At 39.8% G+C, this 21,801-nt stretch overlaps 2 protein-coding genes across 2 annotated transcripts; both read left to right on the top strand.

Annotated features, from left to right (window-relative positions):
- Positions 1-10,143: 10,143 nt before the first annotated feature.
- Positions 10,144-11,551, top strand: LOC119766244 (uncharacterized protein K02A2.6-like). Its single transcript, XM_038250681.1, has 3 exons — positions 10,144-10,345; positions 10,405-11,482; positions 11,545-11,551. The coding sequence occupies exons 1-3, from the start codon at positions 10,144-10,146 to the stop codon at positions 11,549-11,551; spliced, it is 1,287 nt and encodes a 428-aa protein (XP_038106609.1).
- A 53-nt stretch (positions 11,552-11,604) lies between these two features.
- LOC119766245 (uncharacterized protein K02A2.6-like) lies at positions 11,605-14,480 on the top strand. Its single transcript, XM_038250682.1, has one exon. It carries the CDS (start codon positions 11,688-11,690, stop codon positions 14,478-14,480), a length of 2,793 nt encoding a protein of 930 aa, XP_038106610.1. The 5' UTR covers positions 11,605-11,687.
- The last annotated feature ends 7,321 nt before the right edge of the window (positions 14,481-21,801 follow it).

A 21,801-nucleotide genomic window follows, 5' to 3' on the forward strand; every position in this document is an offset into this window, starting at 1 on the left:
ATAAAATACTTTGTAAAAGCACAACAGATCTGCACATATAATTTAACAACGGTGTTTCAATTTGGTGTTGGTTATTGGCCGTATTCCTCAAAAAGTCACGTAGAAAACCAGCCTCGAACGGCGCGCCGCACCTTGGGCAAATGCGCGCTGTCTAATCCCATACTGCGCATTTTATTTTTGTCGTTCGTTTTCAGAATCGTTTTGAATTATTGACAGGAAAATATTTTTATTGCACTAAAAGTGCAGAAAATCGCCGGCAACAATGTCTACGGCACATTCTGGAATGAAGCGCGATGAGAGGTCGTCGGCATGAATTTGAATGGTCATAATTTTCAATTTCAAAGTTTGGAATTTTTTCGAAAAATCAGCTCCAGCAAATTCAAATGGCAACTGGGGTGTCGCAAGGTGCAACGCATATCTTGTTTGCTGGGGCCAAACTAAAGTCAAAATTTGAAGGCCTGTGCCAAGCTCCAGAATGCTCTGATTTTTAATGTTATACATACCAACACTCACGCAAGGATCTGGTAAACGCCAGTGATGTTGAAAGTAAACGCTTCGGTAGCCAAAGTGTCTCAAAAATTGTAATTTTTTAAGAAGAAAAAAGTTTTAATGGTTAAATCCCAGTTAAAATTCAAATGCAAAGCGCCTCCTGTTACGTCCAATCAAGCTCATATTTGAGATTTGGGCTCAGGACGCCCACCGGATACTCGATTCTTCCGTATGCAAAGAAGGAATGGTTGACATCCTCGAGCAAGTTTTTATCACGGTACGTTTGGCACATATCAACCTTCACATTTGTGCTTTCTACCTGCCGTACGAGAAACGATTGGAGCATAATCTGCTGGAAAAGCACATAAATTCTGTGACAACAGTTTGTGAACTTGCTCGATCAGAAGACATCATCATTGCAGCCGGAGACTACTGAGCAGTTCTCTAGGATTTCGGTCATTCGATTTTTTTTGTATTTTTTAATCCGACTGAAACTTTTTTGGTGCCTTTGGTATGCCCAAAGAAGCCATTTTGCATCATTAGTTTGTCCATATAATTTTCCATACAAATTTGGCAGCTGTCCATACAACAATGATGTATGAAAATTCAAAAATCTGTATCTTTTGAAGGAAATTTTTGATCGATTTGGTGTCTTCGGCAAAGTTGTAGGTATGGATACGGACTACACTGGAAAAAAATAATACACGGTAAAAAAAAATTTGGTGATTTTTTTATTTAACTTTTTAACACTAAAACTTGATTTGCAAAAAAACACTATTTTTAATTTTTTTTATTTTTTGATATGTTTTAGAGGACATAAAATGCCAACTTTTCAGAAATTTCCAGGTTGTGCAAAAAATCATTGACCGAGTTATGAATTTTTTAATCAATACTGATTTTTTCAAAAAATCGAAATTTTGGTCGCAAAAATTTTTCAACTTCATTTTTCGATGTAAAATTGAATTTGAAAACAATATTTTCAAAATTTTCAAATCAAGACTAACATTTCAAAAAGGCCAAACATTGAATATTACGCCCTTTTAAAATGTTAGTCTTGATTTGAAAATTTTGAAAATATTTTTTTCGAAAAGATCGGAAAATTTCACAAATGTTTCATATTTTAACATTGAAAATTGGACCATTAGTTGCTGAGATATCGACATTGAAAAATGGTGGGTTGTTTGGGTGAGACTTAGAAAACATCAATTTTCCTGTTTTTAAACCTTTGCATTTGCAAATATCTCAGCAACCAAAGGTCGTATCAACAAAGTCCGAAGAAGCAAAATATAGAGAATTTTCTCAGCTTTTCAAAAATATGTTTTTCAAAAGTGGGCAAACATGTGCACTAATTTTAAAAAATGAAAAACTGCGACTATTTTGAAAAAAGTTACATAAAAATGGCTATAACTTGAAAACGGTGCACTTTATCAAAATTTCACTAAAGTACTTTTTGATTGCAAATTCAATTTTACATCGAAAAATGAAGTTGAAAAATTTTTGCGACCAAAATTTCGATTTTTTGAAAAAATCAGTATTGATTAAAAAATTCATAACTCGGTCAATGATTTTTTGCACAACCTGGAAATTTCTGAAAAGTTGGCATTTTATGTCCTCTAAAACATATCAAAAAATAAAAAAAATTAAAAATAGTGTTTTTTTGCAAATCAAGTTTTAGTGTTAAAAAGTTAAATAAAAAAATCACCAAATTTTTTTTACCGTGTATTATTTTTTTCCAGTGTAGTCCGTATCCATACCTACAACTTTGCCGAAGACACCAAATCGATCAAAAAATTCCTTCAAAAGATACAGATTTTTGAATTTTCATGCATCATTTTTGTATGGACAGCTGCCAAATTTGTATGGAAAATTATATGGACAAACTAATGATGCAAAATGGCTTCTTTGGGCATACCAAAGGCACCAAAAAAGTTTCAGTCGGATTAAAAAATACAAATATTAAAATTGAAGAAAAAAGACCGATTTCGTAGAGAATTGCTCTACTACAACCAAAGTTATCTAGTTTGGCGTGATGATGGCAGAGGCTACGCGACGGCTAATTTAGCTGAAACTCATGCTCGTTTACGTACTGAGCGTGCTTCACATGAAACACTTTTGGACGGTATGGCCATTTGTAACCTACGCCAGATCCTGACGGTTCGCAATGCCAACAACCGACTTCTGGACCTTATTTTCATATCAGATGATAAATCGCTACCAACTGTCCATTGTGTTGAAGATCCACTCGTTCCTCTGGACTCAGTTGCAGTTGAGTCTTTTTACCGGACGGACGCGTTTTTTTAATTCGCTCTACACCTTATTTTTATTTACCTTCACTGACCCAGTCCACAAACGCAAACGTAAACTTATTTATTTTTTGTCGCGCGTCGCGTGTGCACTTATTAACAAACGTAAGCAAAATGCGTATGTATGTGCCGACGTGCTCTTCACCCTTCGACCAACAATACCTCTGGAACTGTTCTGTTCCAGTTGTTGTTGTTGTTTGTAACCGAAAATTTCACGCAGCCTGTATTGGGGTCAAGCGTGGCTCCGAAGACGACTTGCAACTACATGTACTTCCTATATGCAGCCTTTGTCGAAATAACCTACATATGGAAATCGACATTAGAAAAATAATGCAGCATCATTTAGAAGGCAGTCATATGATCTTGACTCACATCAAGACCAATGACAAGACAAACCAAGAAGCCCTTAATGAACTGCATAATAAAATCATAGGCCTGCAGGAAGAAATTAAGAAATCTGCAGAAATCGCAAGTCGAATACTATCGGCAGTATTAACACAGGCACCGGCAATGGACTTCCCCTTAAACGAAGTCAGAAAAGCATTTGAAGACACCACCTCGGACCAGAATCAAAAACTCGCTGAATCATTCTGCCGTATCCAGGAAATTACGTCATCCCACCGGGATGACATAATGGAATACCCGATTCGAGTGGTAGTTTGACAGTTCGCTCCATAAGAAATACATTGCTCACTACCAATCGCGTCGGGTACTCCATTAAAACAATTGCCTCAACAGAAAAATGCCCCTCGGACATAATTTTAGCAGTCCACGATGAAGTGAGGGCCCTCACTTCATCCATCAATAAACTGCAAGACAATGAAATTGAAGTCCGGCAAAAATCACTCGCAGAAGAATTAAACGAACAAACCGTACTGGAAATCGAATCTGGCTGGCGACTTATCGGCAGCAAAAAAATTTGGAAGCCAGACTGGACCGACTTCGACGCCAGGCAGCGGACTCGCCGTCTTCAGGAAAAGGAAGCCGAAAAAGCACGTCGCCGCAACCGAAAACATCGTCAACAAATTCAGCACCAGTAACAACCACAATCACAACAACATCATCAGCAACGCCGGCAACAGCAACACCTGCAGCAACAACAATCACATCAGCATCTTCGTCGGCAACAGCACCAGACCAACTGCAACTCTGACGCAGGCCGAAACCCAAGTACGCCACATTTTAACTTAAAGGACAATCAATTCGACCAGGACAACGCAAGTAGCAGCAACTTTTTCACTCATTCGTCAACCAAATTGTCCGACAAGGAACTTCTAGACCAGGCAAGGGTCGAATTTTCTGGCCAACCTCCAACTACATCGAATTCAAACTTCATCAACTTCCGAAAAGGGGAAACCATCAACCCCTACCGGAAGGAAAAAACGCCAATCGTCCCACCTCTAAACGCCACCACGTCGCAGCCAGCAAAAACGTCATCACAAACTCCTGAAGTAACAGACAGTATGTTCTGTCTCGACCCAATGAAGCCGCCCATAGTATGCCTAACTGAAGAGCAATTCTCTGAGATTTCGGTCATTCGATTTTTTCTGTATTTTTTAATCCGGCTGAAACTTTTTTGGTGCCTTTGGTATGCCCAAAGAAGCCATTTTGCATCATTAGTTTGTCCATATAATTTTCCATACAAATTTGGCAGCTGTCCATACAAAAATGATATGTGAAAATTCAAAAATCTGTATCTTTTGAAGGAATTGTTTGATCGATTTGGTGTCTTCGGCAAAGTTGTAGGTATGGATATGGACTACACTGAAAAAAAATGATACACGGTAAAAAAAAATTTGGTGATTTTTAATTTAACTTTTTGTCACTAAAACTTGATTTGCAAAAAAACACTATTTTTAATTTTTTTTTATTTTTTGATATGTTTTAGAGTACATAAAATGCCAACTTTTCAGAACTTTCCAGAATGGGCAAAAAATCTTTGACCGAGTTATGATTTTTTGAATCAATACAGATTTTTCAAAAATCGAAATATTATCGCAAAATTTTCAACTTCATTTTTCGATGTAAAATTGAATTTGCAATCAAAAAGTACTTTAGTGAATTTTTGATAAAGTGCACCGTTTTCAAGTTATAGCCATTTTTATGTAACTTTTTTCAAAATAGTCGCAGTTTTTCATTTTTTTAAATTAGTGCCCATGTTTGCCCACTTTTGAAAAAAATATTTTTGAAAAGCTGAGAAAATTCTCTATATTTTGCTTCATTGAATTTTGTTAATACGACCCATAGTTGCTGAGATATTGCCATGCAAAGGTTAAAAAACAGGAAAATTGATGTTTTGTAAGTCTCACCCAAATAACCCACCATTTTCTAATGTCGATATCTCAGCAACTATAGGTCCGATTTACAATGTTAAAACATGAAACATTCGTGAAATTTTCCGATCTTTTCGAAAAAAATATTTTCAAAAATTTAAAATCAAGACTAACATTTTAAACGGGCCAAACATTTAATATTACGCCCATTTGAAATGTTAGTCTTGATTTTAAATTTTTGAAAATATTTTTTTCGAAAAGATCGAAAAATTTCACGAATGTTTCATGTTTTAACATTGTAAATCGGACCTATAGTTGCTGAGATATCGACATTAGAAAATGGTGGGTTATTTGGGTGAGACTTAGAAAACATTAATTTTCCTGTTTTTTAACCTTTGCATGGCAATATCTCAGCAACTATGGGTCGTATTAACAAAATTCAATGAAGTAAAATATAGAGAATTTTCTCAGCTTTTCAAAAATATTTTTTTCAAAGATGGGCAAACATGGGCACTTATTTTAAAAAATGAAAAACTGCGACTATTTTCAAAAAAGTTACCTAAAATTGGTTATAACTTGAAAACGGTGCACTTTATCAAAAATTCACTAAAGTACTTTTTGATTGCAAATTCTATTTTACATCGAAAAATGAAGTTGAAAAATTTTTGCGACCAATATTTCGATTTTTTGAAAAAATCTGTATTGATTCAAAAAATCATAACTCGGTCAAAGATTTTTTGCCCATTCTGGAAAGTTCTGAAAAGTTGGCATTTTATGTCCTCTAAAACATATCAAAAAATAAAAAAAATTAAAAATAGTGTTTTTTTGCAAATCAAGTTTTAGTGACAAAAAGTTAAATTAAAAATCACCAAATTTTTTTTTACCGTGTATCATTTTTTTTTCAGTGTGGTCCATATCCATACCTACAACTTTGCCGAAGACACCAAATCGATCAAAAAATTCCTTCAAAAGATACAGATTTTTGAATTTTCACATATCATTTTTGTATGGACAGCTGCCAAATTTGTATGGAAAATTATATGGACAAACTAATGATGCAAAATGGCTTCTTTGGGCATACCAAAGGCACCAAAAAAGTTTCAGCGGGATTAAAAAATACAAAAATTAAAATTAAAGAAAAAAGACCGATTCCGTAGAGAACTGCTCAAACAGTTCAATTCAATTCAAGAATTGTCAGTCTGAGCAATTCTCTACAAAACCGGCCGATTTCGACCATTTTTATTTTTTGTATTTTTTGATTTGGCTCAAACTTTGTGGGGGCCTTCCCTATGACCAAAGAAGCCATTTTGCATCATTAGTTTGTCCATATAAATTTCCATACATATTTGGCAGCTGTTCATACAAAAATGGTACGTAAATATTCGAAAATCTGTAACTTTTGAAGGAATTTTTTGATCAATTTGGTGTCTTAGGCAAAGTTGTAGGTATTGTTAAGGACCATGTAGAAAAAAATAGGTACACGGAAAAAAAAATTTCCCGATTTTTTTATTAACTTTTTTTCACAAAAACTCAAATTCCGAAAATACGTATTTTTTGATTTTCGAGATTTTTGATATGTTTAGGGACAAAATCCGCAACTTTGAGCTATAGAGAAACATGGTCAAAATCTGCCGCCGAGTTATGATTTTGAAAAACTGGTGATTTTTGGAAAAAATCGAAATTTCATACATAAAATTTTTTTGACCTCATTTTTTTATGCAAAATGGAATTTGCAATCGAAAAGTACTTTACAGATTTTTTGTTTAAGGGCTCCGTTTTCAAGATATAGCCACCGAAAGTTTTATTTTAGCAAAATATTTGCAGTTTTTCAATTTTTAAAAATAGTGACCGTGAGTGACCATTTCTAAAAATATTTTTTTTGAAAAGTTCAGAAAATTTGCTATAAAATTGTCTAAAAGACATTGAAGATTGGACCTCTGGTTGCTGAGATACAGCGGCTTAAATAAAAAGAAACACGAAATTTGACTTTTTCTAAGTCTCACCCAAACAGCCCACCATTTTCTAATGACGATATCTCAGCAATAAATGGTCCGATTTTCAATGTTAATGCATGAAACATTCGTGAAATTTTCCGATCTTTTCGAAAAAAATATTTTGAAAAAATTAAATCAAGACTAACATTTTAAAAGGGCCAAACTTTGAATATTATGCCCATTAAAAATGCTAGTATTGATTCAATTTTTTTCAAAATATTTTTTTCGAAAAGATCGGAAAATTTCACGAATGTTTCATGTATTAACATTGAAAATCGGACCCTTAATTGCTGAGATATCGTCATTAGAAAATGGTGGGCTGTTTGGGTGAGACATAGAAAACTTCAATTTTCGTGTTTCTTTTTCTTGAAGCCGCTGTATCTCAACAACCAGAGGTCCAATCTTCAATGTCTCTTAGACAATTTTATAGCAAATTTTCTGAACTTTTCAAAAAAATATTTTTAGAAATGGTCACTCATGGTCACTATTTTTAAAAATCGAAAAACTGCAAATATTTCGCTGAAATCAAACTTTCGGTGGCTATATCTTGAAAACGGGGCCCTTTATCAAAAAATCTGTAAAGTAATTTTCGATTGCAAATTCAATTTTGCATAAAAAAATGAGGTCAAAAATTTTATGTATGAAATTTCGATTTTTTCCAAAAATCACCAGTTTTTCAAAAAATCATAACTCGGCGGCAGATTTTTTGACCATGTTTCTCTATAGCTCAAAAGTTGCGGATTTTTGTCCCCTAAAACATATCAAAAAATCTCGAAAATCAAAAAATACGTATTTTGGGAATTTGAGTTTTTGTGAAAAAAAAGTTAATAAAAAAATCGGGAAATTTTTTTTTCCGTGTACCTATTTTTTTCTAAATAGTCCTTAACAATACCTACAACTTTGCCGAAGACACCAAATTGATCAAAAAATTCCTTCAAAAGTTACAGATTTTCGAATATATACGTACCATTTTTGTATGAACAGCTGCCAAATTTGTATGGAAATTTATATGGACAAACTAATGATGCAAAATGGCTTCTTTGGTCATAGGGAAGGCCCCCACAAAGTTTGAGCCAAATCAAAAAATACAAATAAAATCCATTTCCGGTTTTGGTAGAGAATTGCTCAGTCTGCAGTCGGCGATGGCCGTTTCCTGCTGGCCAGACTCCGCGAAACGAAAGTCTATGACAATCTCAGACTATACTTAGCGTATCTGAAGGACCAAAAACCGGACGTCTGCATAGACGGACTAACACTAACCAGCATGCATGTCTTTTTTGCATCCAATGGCCTGCCTCCTGAACCTGAACATCTTATGAACATCTTCATGGAATACAACTCAACAATTGGAATTTCACCTAAGCAAACCCTCACTGACCTGGAAACCTACAGGAAATATGTAACAAGTAGAAGACTTCAATACCTGCAGCATTCGCGCGAAACCGCCAACAAATTCTACCTGCCGACTACATCGTCGAATTTTTACAAGCATTGACGCCTTCTAATACGGAAGAAGAAATGACACCCTCGCAAGAGGCAGTAAGTACTATTAATAATTTAAGTATGTCTCCAAAAATTTCTTCAACGGAACAACAGAATGCGAATGAAATTCTAATTTATTGTCAGAATTTCAATCGCATGAAAAGCCCAGGCAAAATGAAGGAAATTTCTTTAAACATTCTCTCACATTCTTTCGACATTATTCTTGGAACTGAAACTAACTGGGACGAAAGCGTCCACCGTGAAGAAATTTTTGGAAACAATTATTTTGTATTCCTAGGCAATATAAATTTAAATCTCAGTCAGAAAAATTCAGGAGGTGGCGTCCTCTTAGCCATAAATGCCAGACTAAATCCAAAAGAAAAACATTTTCAATTTGAACAAGTCTGGGCCAAAGCCACTATTGCAGGCCAAGTACACATTTTTGCATCAGTATACTTTCCGCCGGACCATGCAAATAAACAGTCGTATGAACTATTCTTTAAAACAGTAGAAATCATAACATCAAAAATGGAACCGGAAGTAAAACTTAACATTTATGGCGCAAAGTCGAATTTATATCTGTCCAAGAAAATGAAGCAATTCTTCTCCCAGTCATTGGGGAAAATGAAACTTTGCATTTTCTCTTTGACAATATTGCAAATTATGGACTTTTCCAAATCAATCATGTAAAAATCCAAAGAAATTCATTTTTAGACCTTTTATTCACTAACTGTATTGAAGACTTTCATGTACAAGAATCTGTAACCCCCCTTTGGAAGAATGAAGTCTTCCATACAGCAATTGAATATTCTATTAGTAAGAGAATTCTATACGGAAATTAACACTATTACATCTGAAACCGTACCTACTACACTGAAAACCATATTGTAGGGTTTAATTGAGAATACGCACCGACGTATTTTTGCTAAAAACAATCCGTGCTTGGATTGACTGATTAACGCAGTCAGTTTTACTATGTCGGAAGCGGTATGGTAATTTTAACCCTCCAATACCGAGAGAATGATAATGATTTTGTAATTGCTACCATGCAATTTTGTGGAAGTATGGTACATTTTACCATATTTGCGTTTACTTTTACCAAAAAGCCACAGTTAATTTAATAAGCAGCATTTTTAGCAAATGTTCTTAAAATTACCATGGTCGGGCTTTCAGTGTAGAAGAAGACGACGTAATAACACAGGCAATAAATACCCAGTGTGGTTCACTCCACAACTAAGAAATTTAAAAAATAGAAAACAAAAAGCCTACAAACTATATGTTGGGTGAGCACCCTGCACCACACTCTGCGACAGGGTCGCCCGGACGTCAACAGCTGTCAACACCAGCCAGCGAGCGGAAGCGAGCTTGGCTGTCATTACTCGCCCGACAGCCGACAACTACACCACGCGGAAATATTTTAATTTGTAGTTTTACCGTAATAAAAGTAATTAGTTTGTTGTATAGTACCACCTCGCGTTTCACTACTACAACAAGTGGCGACGGGTCTGTGGAGTTTGTCGGTTTGTCAATTTTTTTCGGCGGAAATCGCAAAATCGCTGTTGCCGTGCTTCCACGTGGACGTTCCTTCCGTGGCCCGCAGCGATGTCCAACCCACCGGGAATCAACAAATCCGGAAGCGCTGTATCCGGTCAAGCGAGCGGGGAACAACCGTTCAAGGACACCATCATCCAGCTGCTCGCCAATCAACACGCGCTGATGGAGGAGCTCACCGAACAGGTGAAGAACCTGCAGGCGGCGCCCCGGAACGAGCTGGTGCTGGACTCCTGGCCACGAACATCACGGAGTTCGTCTACGACGCGGACAAGGGCTGCACGTTCGACACCTGGTACGGACGGTACGCAGATTTGTTCGACGCCGACGCGTCGTCGCTCGATGACGCTGCGAAAGTCCGGCTGCTTCTGCGGAAGTTGTCCCCGGCCGCGCACGACCGGTACACGTCGTTCATCCTCCCGAAGGTTCCAAAGGACTTCAAGTTCAAGGAGACCGTCGACAAGCTCAAATCCATTTTCGGCACACCCGTGTCGATCTTCCATCGTCGCTATCAATGTCTGCAGACAGCGAAGGACGAGTCAGAGGATTTGATCAGCTATTCCTGCAGAGTCAACCGCGCCTGCGTGGACTTCCAGCTGAAGAAGCTCGACGAGGAACAACTGAAGTGCCTGGTGTTTGTGTGTGGACTTACGGCTGCCAAGGACTCAGACATCCGTATGCGTCTGTTGTCCAAGATCAACGAATCTCAGGGCATGACCCTCGAGAAGATCGTAGAGGAATGCAAATCGCTCGCTACCCTCAAGCAGGACACCGTCCTAATTGGGAGCCATGCATCCTCCTCCGTGCAGCTGTCCACAAACGCGGTCCGGACCGAGACGAAGCAGAAGCCCAAGGGGAAGTTCGGAGGCAAGCAGCGCGACAACATCCCGAAATCACCGTGCTGGTCGTGCGGCGGAATGCACTATATGGACGAGTGCAAGTTTCGGGAGCACAAGTGCCGGGACTGCAACAGAGTGGGACATCGCGAAGGCTACTGTTCCTGCTTCTCAGCAAAGAACCGGACCAAGAAGGAGCACAAGTTCCAGCCGAAGCCGCAGCAGAAGCAGCGCTCGAGCAAGAGCGTGACCGTCGGCAGCATTCAGCAGGGTCGGCGCTACACAACCGTCGGCATCAACGGCGTGCCGGTGGAGCTTCAACTAGATTCCGGCTCGGATATCACCATTCTCTCATATCAGAACTGGGAGAAAGCTGGACGTCCTCCAACGGTTCCACCGGACTGCTCTGCGAGGGCAGCCTCCGGGGACAAGCTGAACATCTCTGGGATGTTTTCGGCTACCATCAGCATCGGCGGAGTCCACAAACAAGGCAAGTGCTACGTGAGTGGACCGCAGCTTAACCTCAACGTCCTCGGAGCCGACGCCATGGACAAGTTCGGCCTCTGGGATGTTCCACTGTCGTCCATCTGCAACCTGGTGGCCAGTGCGGACGAAGACGCTGATGTTGCCGAGCTGAAGTCGCGGTTTGCGGACGTGTTCAGCGATTGCGCTGGTGTCTGCAAGAAGACGCAGGTTCACCTCGACCTGAAGCCAGATGCGAAGCCTGTGTTCCGGCAAAAGCGGCCTGTGGCGTACTCCATGGAGGCCACCGTGGAGGATGAGCTGCAGCGACTCCAAGATCTGGGCATCATCACCCCGGTCACGTACGCGGATTGGGCCGCGCCCATCGTGGTCGTACGGAAACCGGATCGCTCTATCCGGATCTGTGCCGATTATTCGACCGGGCTGAACAACGCTTTGGAGCCGAACAGCCACCCACTACCCCTGCCCGAGGACATCTTCGCGCGAATGGCCAACTGCACCATCTTCGCGAACATCGATTTGTCCGACGCATACTTGCAAGTGGAGGTCGATGAGGAGAGCCGCAAGCTGCTGGTCATCAACACCCACAAGGGGTTGTTCCAGTACAACCGCCTGTCTCTCGGGATCAAGAACGCTCCGGGGGCATTCCAGAAGATTATGGACACGATGCTGTGCGGACTGCCGCGCACCTGTCCGTACCTGGACGATATCATCGTTGGCGGTCGAACGCGGCAGGAGCTCAAGCTAAATCTTCAGCAGGTTTTCCAGCGCCTGCAAGAGTACGGGTTCACCGTGAAGCTCAGTAAGTGCCGCTTCTTCATGAACCAGGTCAAGTACCTGGGCCAGCTGCTGGACGCCGAAGGTATTCGCCCCGACCCGGAGAAGATTGCCGCCGTCGTGAACATGCCAGCCCCTCACGACGTTTCCACACTTCGGTCGTACCTGGGTGCGATAAACTATTATGGGAAGTTCATCAAGGAGATGCGGAAGTTTCGGCAGCCGCTGGACGACCTGCTCCGGAAGGGTGCCAAGTTCGAGTGGTCGGCCGACTGTCAACGCTCATTCGACCGCTTCAAGGAAATCCTGCAGTCTCCTCTCTTGCTCACCCACTACAATCCGCGTCTGGACATCGTGGTCTCCGCGGACGCATCCAACGTGGGCATCGGCGCCCGCATCGCACACCGCTTCCCGGACGGCACCGAGAAGGCAATCTACCACGCGTCCAGAAGTCTGACTCCGGCGGAAAAGAATTACAGCCAGATCGAAAAGGAAGCCCTCGCTCTGGTGTACGCCGTGACCAAATTTCACCGGATGATCTACGGACGCAACTTCCTCCTGCAAACGGACCATAAACCACTTCTCTCGATTTTTGGTTCGAAGCAAGGAATACCGGCGTACACTGCTAACCGCCTGCAACGGTGGGCTTTAACGATGCTTCTCTATGATTTCCACATAGAGCATATCGCTACCGATCACTTTGGGCACGCTGACATTCTATCTCGCCTGATTAATGCTCATGTTAAACCGGATGAAGATTTTGTTATTGCGTCGATAGAGCTTGAGAGGTCGATCTGCAGCATTGTGAGCCAGTCTTTGGGATTCTTGCCGGTCACCTACAAGGTGATTGCCGCAGAGACTGAGGGAGACGAAACCCTGCAGAAGGTGAAGCACTACGTCATCCACGGCTGGCCGGAGAACAAGAAAACTGTCGAAGGCGCAGAAATCCAGCAGTTCTTCGCTCGTCGTGAGGCACTCAGCATCGCTCACAAGTGTCTCATGTATGGAGAGCGGATCATCATCCCCAAGAAGCTGCAGAAGCGGGTGCTCCAGCAGCTGCACAAGGGCCATCCGGGCATCGAGCGATCGCGGTCGCTGGCGCGGAACTACGTGTATTGGCCGAACATCGATGATCACATTTCCAACCTGATCAAAGCTTGCAACGAGTGTGCTGCGGTGGCCAAAACTGACACGAAAACAGCGCTCTCATCGTGGCCCATCCCGGAGCGGCCATGGCAGAGGCTGCACGTCGACTACGCCGGACCGGTGGACGGAACGTACTTTCTGGTCCTGGTCGACGCCCTCTCGAAGTGGCCGGAAGTGGTTCCAACGCGGCGGATCACCACGGAGAAGACCCTGGCCATCCTGCGTAACATCTTCTCGAGATTCGGCATGCCGGAGGTGCTGGTCTCCGACAACGGCCGGCAGTTTTGCAGCGAGCACTTCGAGAGGTACTGTGACGTCAACGGTATCATGCACCTCAAGACCGCGCCGTACCACCCGCAGAGCAACGGCCAAGCTGAGAGGTTTGTTGATACTTTTAAACGTACACTCAAGAAAATTCAAGCAGGAGGAGGAACTAGAAGAAGCGATCGACACTTTCCTCCAGTGTTACCGGTCCACACCGTGCCGCAGCGCTCCAGAGGGAAATCTCCAGCGGAAGTTCTTCTCGGCGGTCGCATCCGTACCTCGCTCGAGCTGATGAAACCACCAAGCAGCTTCTACAAGGACTCCAGTTCCAAGCAAGATCAGCAGTTCGACCGTAAACACGGTGCCAAGGCGAAGAACTTCGAGCCCAAAGACGGAGTGTTTGCGAAGGTTCACCACGGCAACGAGTGGAGCTGGGTGCCAGGTGAGGTCGTGGAGCGGATCGGGACGGTCATGTACAACGTGTGGTTACCAGACCGTCAGCAGCTGATCAGATCCCACAGCAACCAGTTGCGCAAACGCCACGGTGGTGCTTACGCCACTGAAGCGGAGTCTCAACCAACCATTCCACTGGATCTGCTACTCAACACGTGGGGCATCAAACCTCCCGGGCCATCGGAGTCTCCGGAACCGGCGGGTTCACCGGAAGCTTCGCTGCCGTACCCGGACAGCCCACTGACGTATCCTGAGGATGAGCAGCTGAACGAGTTGAAGCAGGAGTTCCTCCGCGAGTTGATGCAGCCGCCCGAGCGACGTCGTCCAAGACGACCCCAATCGCCAGCTGTTCCTGCGGTGGCTCCTGCCGGACGACCAGTCCGCAACCGGAAAGCGCCGAGTCGCTACGAGCCGTACCATCTATACTAAAGGGGGAGGTGTTGGGTGAGCACCCTGCACCACACTCTGCGACAGGGTCGCCCGGACGTCAACAGCTGTCAACACCAGCCAGCGAGCGGAAGCGAGCTTGGCTGTCATTACTCGCCCGACAGCCGACAACTACACCACGCGGAAATATTTTAATTTGTAGTTTTACCGTAATAAAAGTAATTAGTTTGTTGTATAGTACCACCTCGCGTTTCACTACTACAACACTATACAGAAACAATACAAATGATTGACAAATGACACAAATCTTCTGAATTATCTGAATATGTCCGACCAATTTTTTTCGGCATTCAATTCTGCCAACGAAGAATATAATAGTAAAGTCGAATCTGAAGTCATGCCCGAAAAATTTCTTTAATTACGTAAAATCCAAATCCAAAAGTAGTTACTTCCCATCGCAAATGCAACTGGACGAAAATGTAGGCAGTAACTCAAAAGAAATTTGCAATTTTTTTTCAAAAATTTTCAAAGAGGTGTACACCTCATTTTCCGAAGAAGACCGCGACCGCGACTACTTTTCATACACTGAAATAAATATCATGATTGATGGTATTAGTTTCACATATAGATTTTTGCAGAGTGCTTCTACATTTGACCGGTATATGCGCTGCACATAAACTTTATGAGCACTGCATATATACATTAGCCTGTCCCATTTTGAGGTCATGTCGAGGAATTTCAGGTGCTCACTTCTTAAATGGTAGATTATGATGTTAGGAACAATGTTTTCTTAGACAAGAAAAAATAATAAAATACTTTCTCGCACCCCCTAGTCGATTTACTGAAAAAAGTCACTTTTTTGAACAAATTTTCTAAAATCGCTTGGAATCAATACAAAAACTGTTTCGATCAGGTGTGTATTATCTTCAAACGATAGGTTTTTGTCCATAGATTAAGATGCACTATCAATATTGGACGAAAATTTAAGTTTTGGACTCTCCCAGGCGGATTTGTGTCGAAAAAATCGCATTTTTCGAAACTTTTTCAGAAATGTTCATTTAATTCAGGGTAGCCTATTTTTCTCAGTGAAACCAATACGTGCAGCTTGTAGGAAATTTCATGGCGAACATTTTCTCTCTGAGAAAATGCAATTTCGACACTCCAGAGCCAAGATATTTGAGTTTTAGTGAGGAAAAAGTGCCAATTTTCAAAATTTCTCAGAATTCTGAAGCAAGGCCTACTAATTACACGATGTAGCAAGCATATGTCTCAAAGGTCAGGGTATGCTTTTATAGTAATTTTGGCCGCTGAATCCGAATCTGAAATCAAATTTCGTGCAAACAGTGATGTTTTGGAGCTACACCCTTTTGGAATGTTATTTGCGTGTTTAAGAGGCAGTTTTTGTAAATATTGCTCGGTTTGTTCTAGAGTCGTATCGAGGTGCTCCGATTTGGATGAAACTTTCAGCGTTTGTTTGTCTATACATGAGATAAACTCATGCCAAAAATGAGCCCTCTAAGACAAAGGGAAGTGGGGTAAAACGGGCATTGAAGATTGAGGTCCAAAAAACATAAAAAATCTTAAAATTGCTCGTATTTAAGTAAAACTTCATCAATTTCAACTATCTTAGATGCATTTGAATGGTCTTTTGAAGCACTTCAAAATGAGCCATAGACATCCAAGATTGGTTTAACTTTTTCTCATAGCTTTTGCAAATTACTGTTAAAAATTGTTTTTTTTAAACCTCAATATATTTTTGCAACAGCCTCCAACACCCATACTCTTTTAGTTCAAGTTAGGGAATTTCATGGACTATAAGCCTACGGTAATAACTTTTTTGGCCAATCGCAGTTTTTCTCATAGTTTTTCGATTTTTCTATAACAAACATTTTACAATGTTAGTTATTGTCCTGTTGTTTAGTCTCACTTTTGTCATATTCGAAATCCTCGGAAAATTCAAACTCCAAACTGGCATGAGTTCATCTCATGTATAGACAAACAAACGCTGAAAGTTTCATCCAAATCGGAGCACCTTGATACGACAACAAACCGAGCAATATTTACAAAAACTACCTCTTTAACACGCAAATAACATTCCAAAAGGGTGTAGCTCCAAAACATCACTGTTTGCACGAAATTTGATTTCAGATTCGGATTCAGCGGCCAAAATTACTATAAAAGCATACCCTGACCTTTGAGACATATGCTTGCTACATCGTGTAATTAGTAGGCCTTGCTTCAGAATTCTGAGAAATTTTGAAAATTGGCACTTTTTCCTCACTAAAACTCAAATATCTCGGCTCTGGAGTGTCGAAATTGCATTTTCTCAGAGAGAAAATGTTCGCCATGAAATTTCCTACAAGCTGCACGTATTGGTTTTACTGGGAAAATAGGCTACCCTAAATTAAATGAACATTTCTGAAAAAGTTTCGAAAAAATGCGATTTTTTCGACACAAATCCGCCTGGGAGAGTCCAAAAACTTAAATTTTCGTCCAATATTGATAGTGCATCTTAATCTATGGACAAAAACCTATCGTTTGAAGATAATACACACCTGATCGAAACAGTTTTTGTATTGATTCCATGCGATTTTAGAAAATTTGTTCAAAAAAGTGACTTTTTTCAGTAAATCGACTAGGGGGTGCGAGAAAGTATTTTATTATTTTTGCTTGTCTAAGAAAACATTGTTCCTAACATCATAATCTACCATTTAAGAAGTGAGCACCTGAAATTCCTCGACATGACCTCAAAATGGGACAGGCTAATATACATGAATAAAAATTGGAATAAGCTAACACATATAGAAGTTATGCGTACTGATCGTGAAAATTATATGCTATGCTCACAGCTTGAATGATTTTGCGATATGCACTTACATATAACTCACATGTGCAGAATTCTTAATTTTTAATATGTTTGTCTTTGATTTTTAATAATACTACATATTAATATTATTTGGTATTACCTATGTTAAATTGCTTTTTAAATTTTCTTTCAGTTTAAAAAACAGGTTAGAAATTGTTTTATTTTTTCTATTACAAGCATAAATAATTATTTAAAACACTTGAGCATTTTTCTCATTGCTACACAGAGGGTTTCCCGGATCTGGCCACCTTTTCAAGTATCAGCTGGTAGTCGAGCCCGATCGAAACACTACCAGGATGACCAGGACGTACCGGGCCAGGTTCAGGATGCGATGCTCGAGCTACCGGTTGGCCAGGAGTGTAATCAGGGCGATCCTAAATCAACTTCTCCACGCGAGTTGACTGTTCAACCGACGAAGTTCCGCCTCTGGAACCGCCTCTAGAAAACTCGAGTTCGAGGTCGAGTTGTAGCCTGCGTGTTGATAGAATCAAAAATTAAAGATTGCCATTTCATCAGCATTTCTACTTTATTACCTTGGTCACGTTTTTCAAGTCAACCGACCGCCTCGCCATGAAGTATCTAGTCCAGCTGATATTGGTGACCTCTCAAACCGTGTCGTAGATGCGGTTCAGGTAAGGCAACCGTGTGAGTTTATCCCGCAGAACAGTTTTGGCCACGGATGCGGATCTTCCGAGTCGAATCCGACGAACTTGAAGAGGCGATGACTTCGATGAGATGAGGGCGAAGTTGTCCGAACGGATGTGACCACCGGTTAAACAATCTGCACGGGTGCTACGCGTCGATCGGACCCGCCTGCTCTTCAGCATATTCCGTGGGATTTGATATCGGTTCGGATCTGGAACGATGGTGGCCTCCGCAGCGATTGTCCGGTGGTCGAACACATCCGGTGGAAATAACGCCACGCCTCTTCTTTTATCATCGCCGTCCTGCATTGTGAGGCCTGCGCCGCCTGCATTGTGGCCACTTCCACGTGCCGTCTCTAAATCTCTTCCGCCGCCGTTGTTATAAACACCAGCTCAACTTCCGGACCCACCACCGGCTTGCGCTCCCCTCTTCGACGGCGGAGGACTCCAGTGCCTAACGCGGGTTTTCCCAGTGAGTTTGAGGGACCGCGAGCGAGGTTCCCGGACGCCGGACTTTGTCGTTCAAGCTGGATGAAAAAAAAAGGAAAATCTTGCCGTTCGAAACAAGGATAAACTGAGATTTACGTTTACTCACCTTCGCTTGAAGATTTTATTGCACAGACCGATGGATTATGCACAAAAAAACTACTTTTTAAAAGATAATTGCAATTTACCGAACCGAACACGTTTTATTCCACTGTCGCCATCTTGTTCAATTATGCTCGTTTATGCACATCGCATACACTTCACTACACTCGCATACGCGCACATCGACATGCACTCATAAATGTTGTGAGCATTGCATATATTTTTCATGAGTAAAAGCATACTGCAAAAATCTATAGTATTGCGCATACAAAACTTATATGCGATGCTCACAAGGGGTATTTGCGTAAACAATATTTTGTATCTAACAGTTTGCAAACTCAGTTATGTGTAGTACGCATATAAAATCTATGAAGATATTTATTCAAATTTATAAGTGGAGCATATGATGTTCAATATGAAAGCTCATAGTTATTATTATGCTGATTTGAGATACAGTTATGTGCAGTTGGCATATAGAATCAATAATGATTTTAGTTTCAGTGTATATACCGGAATTTCCAAATGACGTCTCAGTCAATTCTTTGTCAGAAGAGCAATTCTCTACGAAATCGGTCTTTTTTCTTCAATTTTAATATTTGTATTTTTTAATCCGACTGAAACTTTTTTGGTGCCTTCGGTATGCCCAAAGAAGCCATTTTGCATCATTAGTTTGTCCATATAATTTTCCATACAAATTTGGCAGCTGTCCATACAAAAATGATGTGTGAAAATTCAAAATCTGTATCTTTTGAAGGAATTTTTGATCGATTTGGTGTCTTCGGCAAAGTTGTAGGTATGGATACGGACTACACTGGAAAAAAATAATACACGGTAAAAAAAAATTTGGTGATTTTTTTATTTAACTTTTTAACACTAAAACTTGATTTACAAAAAAAAACACTATTTTTAATTTTTTTTATTTTTTGATATGTTTTAGAGGACATAAAATGCCAACTTTTCAGAAATTTCCAGGTTGTGCAAAAAATCATTGACCAAGTTATGAATTTTTTAATCAATACTGATTTTTCAAAAATCGAAATTTGGTCGCAAAATTTTTCAACTTCATTTTTCGATGTAAAATTGAATTTGCGATCAAAAAATACTTTAGTGAAATTTTGATAAAGTGCACCGTTTTCAAGTTATAGCCATTTTTAGGTAACTTTTTTCAAAATAGTTGCAGTTTTTCATTTTTTTAAATTAGTGCACATGTTTGCCCACTTTTGAAAAAATATTTTGAAAAGCTGAGAAAATCCTCTATATTTTGCTTCTTCGGACTTTGTTGATACGACCTTTAGTTGCTGAGATATTGCAATGCAAAGGTTAAAAAACAGGAAAATTGATGTTTTCAAAGTCTCACCCAAACAGCCCACCATTTTTCAATGTCGATATCTCAGCAACTAATGGTCCGATTTTCAATGTTGAAATATGAAACATTTGTGAAATTTTCCGATCTTTTCAAAAAAAATATTTTCAAAATTTTCAAATCAAGACTAACATTTCAAAAAGGCCAAACATTGCATATTACGCCCTTTTAAAATGTTAGTCTTGATTTGAAAATTTTGAAAATATTTTTTTTAAAAGATCGGAAAATTTCACGAATGTTTCATCTATTAACATTGAAAATCGGACCATTAGTTGCTGAGATATCGACATTGAAAAATGGTGGGCTGTTTGGGTGAGACTTTGAAAACATCAATTTTCCTGTTTTTTAACCTTTGCATTGCAATATCTCAGCAACTAAATGTCGTATCAACAAAGTCCGAAGAAGCAAAATATAGAGGATTTTCTCAGCTTTTCAAAAATATTTTTTTCAAAAGTGGGCAAACATGTGCACTAATTTAAAAAAATGAAAAACTGCAACTATTTTGAAAAAAGTTACCTAAAAATGGCTATAACTTGAAAACGGTGCACTTTATCAAAATTTCACTAAAGTACTTTTTGATTGCAAATTCAATTTTACATCGAAAAATGAAGTTGAAAAATTTTTGCGACCAAAATTTCGATTTTTTTGAAAAAATCAGTATTGATTAAAAAATTCATAACTCGGTCAATGATTTTTTGCACAACCTGGAAATTTCTGAAAAGTTGGCATTTTATGTCCTTTAAAACATATCAAAAAATAAAAAAAAAATAAAAATAGTGTTTTTGTGCAAATCAAGTTTTAGTGTTAAAAAGTTAAATAAAAAAATCATCAAATTTTTTTTACCGTGTATTATTTTTTTCCAGTGTAGTCCGTATCCATACCTACAACTTTGCCGAAGACACCAAATCGATCAAAAAATTCCTTCAAAAGATACAGATTTTTGAATTTTCATACATCATTTTTGTATGGACAGCTGCCAAATTTGTATGGAAAATTATATGGACAAACTAATGATGCAAAATGGCTTCTTTGGGCATACCGAAGGCACCAAAAAAGTTTCAGTTGGATTAAAAAATACAAAAAAAATCGAATGACCGAAATCCTAGAGAACTGCTCAGAAACGGAAGTACAGCCATCCCTCATATTCGGAACAGTTTACAGATCGACCAATGTTCAAAAAATCATAGCAAATCGGTAATTGAACTTAAGAGCGAGTCCACGAGCAAAGCATACCCATCTCGCATCGACCTCTCCAATCTGCCTGAAATTTTCAGGGGTTGTATGTACATATAAAACTAGCATCTGGCCAAAATATGAGCACTCTAGGTCAACGGGAAGTGGGGCAAATCGGGACACAAATTTTGAAGGTTCAAAAACGTCAGAAATCTTAAAAATGCTATAACTTTGGCAAAATTCAATTTAATTTCAAAATTCAAAATGCATCTAAAAGGGCTTAAAAAATGCAACAAAATGCAGGATAGAACATCTCAACTGGATAAATCTAAAGGGAGTTATTTGCATTTTAGTGAAAAAATAGCGTAATTTTAAAACTCAAATTAAAAAGTGTTCCATCCAGATATCAACTCGGTTCGACCTGCAGCTTGTAGAGGACATCTGGGACTACCATCTGAGACTAAGAACGCTTTGGGTAAGGCAGTTTAACATATTAAATAGACACTTTTACTTTTAGTGAATTTTTTGGTTGTAAATTTTTGCTCGGCGGACCCCTTAGATCCCATTTTCTGGTGATAATTTCATCATACTCGTGTTCCTGAGACAATTTCACAGTAGAAACATGCATAAAAATGTTTATTTTCATCCATTTTAACCCTTTAAAAAATGAAAGTAAAAAAAATAAGAAGCTGCTTTTTTCTGGTGTCATCTAGTATCCTTGGAAACGAA

The sequence above is a fragment of the Culex quinquefasciatus genome, chromosome 2, assembly GCF_015732765.1.
Source record: "Culex quinquefasciatus strain JHB chromosome 2, VPISU_Cqui_1.0_pri_paternal, whole genome shotgun sequence".
Taxonomy (NCBI): domain Eukaryota; kingdom Metazoa; phylum Arthropoda; class Insecta; order Diptera; family Culicidae; genus Culex; species Culex quinquefasciatus.

Bases quoted from the DNA above. Each gene is read 5' to 3' on its own strand.
- LOC119766244 (XM_038250681.1), top strand. From the start codon at position 10,144: ATGTCCAACCCACCGGGAATCAACAAATCCGGAAGCGCTGTATCCGGT. The intron at 10,346-10,404 runs GTTCGTCTACGA...GACGGTACGCAG, and splicing joins CTGGCCACGAACATCACGGA to ATTTGTTCGACGCCGACGCG.
- LOC119766245 (XM_038250682.1), top strand. From the start codon at position 11,688: ATGGAGGCCACCGTGGAGGATGAGCTGCAGCGACTCCAAGATCTGGGC.